At 49.7% G+C, this 4,238-nt stretch overlaps 1 protein-coding gene across 1 annotated transcript; it reads left to right on the forward strand.

Moving 5' to 3' along the window:
* The first annotated feature begins 798 nt into the window (after positions 1-798).
* LOC136458096 (transcription factor MYBS1-like) lies at positions 799-2,487 on the forward strand. Its single transcript, XM_066458092.1, has 2 exons — positions 799-1,478; positions 1,591-2,487. Exons 1-2 carry the CDS (start codon positions 1,045-1,047, stop codon positions 2,039-2,041), a joined length of 885 nt encoding a protein of 294 aa, XP_066314189.1. The 5' UTR covers positions 799-1,044; the 3' UTR covers positions 2,042-2,487.
* The last annotated feature ends 1,751 nt before the right edge of the window (positions 2,488-4,238 follow it).

Here is a 4,238-nt window from a genome sequence, read left to right on the forward strand (position 1 = left end):
GTTGGGAGGGATTAAGAGGGATTTTGACTTGCTAGAGATTTAAACCCTCTCAATCCCCTCCGACTCCGTTGGAATGATCTGCATCTGATCAAGATCTTACGGGGAATGCCTCTTTGGAACGGAAGATGGGCAAATAAAAAAACAAAGAATTAGGAAAATAAAGAAAAACGACATGGCATGGCCTTTGGAACATAGGAATTCATAACCCAGAAATGGTAGAACAAAAAACTTTTAAAGAGCATATAAATATGGTTTCTTTTGAAACAAAAATCAAGGTAAAAATCATTTGACAGCTACATTTGCACCTATAAACGATTACTAACCACCAGTATATATTCCTACACGTGCTAGGTGCCTTATGAGTAAGAGTCAATTTGGAACCAAAGAATCTCTAAAAAACAGAGAATTGGGAAAATAATAAAGAAAAAAACAAGATGACATGGACTTTGGAATATAAGAATCCATAACCTAGGAATCCCTACACCCACAAGGAACCGGAACCTTATAAATAATAGGGCTCGTTTGAAATGAAGGAATCACAAATGTAGAATTATGTGAAAATAAAGCAAATGAAAAAAATGTGTTATAAAACAAAGAATTAGAAAAATAAAGGAAAACAACATGACTTGGCTATCACTTGGAATCCTAGACCAAAAACATTTAAAGAGAATTAGCATTTAAAAATAGTTTATTTGAGAGATTTATGTATGTTTACCTACGGTACTTTAATCCTGTAGGTCCATTATTACACGTGGGACGCTTTATCCATGAACTCATTATAGCTACAATTCGTGGTAACCTTATCTTCTCTCTCAACGGCCGGAACACACACCGTGTCGTTCTAGCGTTCTCATCCTCCATCCGCTTGCTCCTCCTGCTCTCTCAAGTCAAAGCAGTGGATATGGTGGCGCGAGCAGCGAGCTAGGGAGGCCAGGTAGCAGATTAGTGCGGCCTCCTCCCTAGAGGTCAGTGCGCTGGCGGCTGCGGTGGTAGCTGGGACGCTGTGCCGACGACGCTACGCCACACGCGGACCAGACACCGGCGATGACCACTCTGGCGACGGCGGCCACGGCGGCGTGGACAAGGGAGGAGGACAAGGCGTTCGAGAACGCGGTGGCGGCTGCCGCGGCGCCGCCGGCGGACGGGCCGCCTGATGATGGCTGGTTCACGGCGCTCGTGGCGAGCGTGCCGGCGCGGACGGCGGAGGAGGTGCGGCGGCACTACGAGGCGCTGGTGGAGGACGTGGCCGCCATCGAGGCCGGCCGCATCCCGCTCCCGCGCTACGCTGGGGAGGAGTCGTCCGCCGCGACGCCCGAGGGCTCCGGAGCCGCCGCCTCCGCGCCCAAGGACGGAGGAGGAGGAGGCGGGCACCGACGCGAAGAACGGAAGAGTGGCGGCGGCGTTGACGCGGGGAAGAGTTGCTCTAAGGCTGAGCAGGAGCGGCGCAAGGGCGTCCCGTGGACGGAAGAGGAGCACAGGTTCGTAGCAAATCTCCACGTGTTCTTGCCTTCAAAAGCTTGCATCAGGCTAATAATATTGATGATGTTGTTGTGTTCGTGGCGTCAACCACGGGATTCATGGTGGGTGCAGGTTGTTCTTGCTGGGTCTGGACAAGTTCGGCAAGGGCGACTGGCGGAGCATCTCGCGCAACTTCGTCATCTCACGGACGCCGACGCAGGTGGCGAGCCACGCGCAGAAGTACTTCATCCGCCTCAACTCCATGAACCGGGACCGGCGCCGCTCCAGCATCCATGACATCACCAGCGTGACCGCCGGCGAGGTCGCCGCGACCGGCGCACCCATCACGGGCGGCCCGGCCGCCGCGGGGGTGATGCCGATGGGGCCCGCTGGCATGAAGCACCACCACCCGGCGGCGCCGCCGATGGGCATGTACGGGCACGCGCCCATGGGCCACCCAGTCGCGGGGCACATGGTGGCGCCGGCGGCCGTCGGCACGCCCGTCATGTTCCCGCCGGGTCATCACTCGCCCTATGTCGTGCCAGTGGGATACCCGGCGCCACCGGCCAAGATGCACCAATGATCGATCGTCCACTTCCGGCGGCATTTGCACATCTGCAGAGCTGCATTTCGTTGCTTGTTCTTTCTTGATTTCGTTCATCTTTGTGTAGCCAAAGCCATCTATATATCCATCCTTTCCTGATCCCCCGGCCCTTAATTTGATGTAATGTAACATAGATGACTCGAGTGAGTGAGTGCAGGGCAGGCAGGCGATGAGGCGAATAATCAGTATCTGCTGACTGTTGCAATAGCGCTACTTATTGTAATCACACTCAGGGAGGCTCCAGGAATGTGTAATTAGTAGCAGCCTTCCAGGGTGCAAATGTTGATCATTTGTGCAGAGTTGCAACTGGGGACTGATCCGATTCCATTTTTCGGATGTAAATTGATTGTCTAAAAAATCTCATCTGTGCTGTAGTGCAGAATGAAATATGTGTTCATCATCACAGTACAATTCTTTTTTCCTTCTGAAGCGTCTCAATCAAGTTCCCCCACCGCAGCCGTTGTTTTCAAACAGTGTTCAGTTTGGGATTGAGCTAATGTTGTTTCAGTTTCAGTGGCTATCTATGGTCTGATACTCAGTTCAGATAGATTAAATGTTTCTTTTCTTTTTAAAACCTTTTTGCTTGACTAGTGGACAGACAAGTGCAGCACGCATGTGGATTTAAAAAAAAAATCGTTTTTAAAGAAGCAATTACAGTTGGCATATTGTAAAAAAAAAAAGGCTTTTTCTTAAAGTGGAACATTCTGTTACTCAGTTACCGGTGACAAATGGCCAATCTAATCATCCATACAAGTGAGAATACTGTCAAACAGCAGGACAACAACATTATTTAGACTCGCTCCTAATCTGCTAGATAGTGGGCTACATACAAACTCTTGAGGCATCAATTACAAAATATTTATCTCCGTCTCCCACACCAAACTACTTGCAGGGCTCTGATGGAAGTATATTGAGTTATTGACAGTGCAGCTGGCCCTGCCATCGTCAGAGTTAGTCTCCCTCATGTACTGTTGGAAAATCGTCCTCATGAGAGCAAGGCTAATAATACAGCCGGCTGCTGGCTATAAGAATCTTTGTAGCCCACTCATGTAGTAGATAGCTCTTCGCTATTAATACATGATCCATTTGTCTCTCTCATAAAGTTTTTTTTGGTTCTTATGTCTAAGCCGATTATAAGTTTTATGGCCTGCTTTTCCTCTCTCCTCTGGGTACCTTAGCATTGAGCCTACTTGCATCCTGCCATTATACTTGGGAGAACGGCTCCGGTACTCCCTTCTAAAAATTAGCACGAATCTTAAAGCAAACATATATAATTAATTGACCAAGTTATTACTTACTTTCCACTCGGGCCTCCTATGGGCCCGACCCTACCCGCTCCAACCTATATTGACCCTTATCCAATCCCGTTCTTCTCTTTGGTCTTAGCGCGCGTAAGCGACGGCCAAGGCAGCGTCGGCGACCTACAGACCATCCAATCTTCTTCGACGAGCTCAAGGAGGGGCTCAAGAAGGTACAGCTCCAACCTCAGGGAGAGCGAGATGCCGATATCAGGGACGCAGAGCTCATGGACGCCGTTGAGGTCGACAACAGCGGCACCATCGACTACGACGAGTTCATCGCCGCCACCGTGCACATGAGCAAGCTGGAGTCGAGGAACACCTGCTCGCGCCCTTCGCCTACTTCGACAAGGACGACAGCGGCTACATCACCGTCGACGAGCTGGAGCAGGCTGCTGGCGTGCAGGGCCAACGTCGGTCTCAACGACATCATCACAGAGGTATCTCGTTCTTCTCCTTTGATCTCAGCGTTCTTCATCTCTTGGTTTGTGGCTAATATCCAGGAGGACGTAGTTCTCGCCTTGTTTCTTCAGCCGGTCATCGTGATGCTCCTCGCAACCACATTTCTTGGTGCCGGAAATGGTAGCGATTGATAATGATAACACGGAACAGTTCAGGGAGATGGATCTACGCAAGACTGCTTTGGGATTCGTGCTAATTTTGAAAAGAGGAGTACCGGAGTAGTTGCCTTATATTTGTTCTGAGTGGACATTGAGGAGAGTAATAGCTCCTAGTGAACAGGCCCACATGTTATAGGTGCAGCATAAGGAGGTGGACCAAACTTGTGTGCATCTTGCATTTTGCATTTTTGCTTACAAGAGAAGGAAGTGAAGTATTTGTACACCACCCAAGCACCATAGTATAGTCAGTTCAGCTCA

Source organism: Miscanthus floridulus, chromosome 6 (genome assembly GCF_019320115.1).
Source record: "Miscanthus floridulus cultivar M001 chromosome 6, ASM1932011v1, whole genome shotgun sequence".
Lineage (NCBI taxonomy): Eukaryota > Viridiplantae > Streptophyta > Magnoliopsida > Poales > Poaceae > Miscanthus > Miscanthus floridulus.

Excerpts from the sequence above, each read along its gene's own strand:
- LOC136458096 (XM_066458092.1), top strand. The coding sequence starts at position 1,045 with ATGACCACTCTGGCGACGGCGGCCACGGCGGCGTGGACAAGGGAGGAG. Across the intron at positions 1,479-1,590 it reads TGGACGGAAGAGGAGCACAG|GTTGTTCTTGCTGGGTCTGG; the intron begins GTTCGTAGCAAA and ends TGGTGGGTGCAG.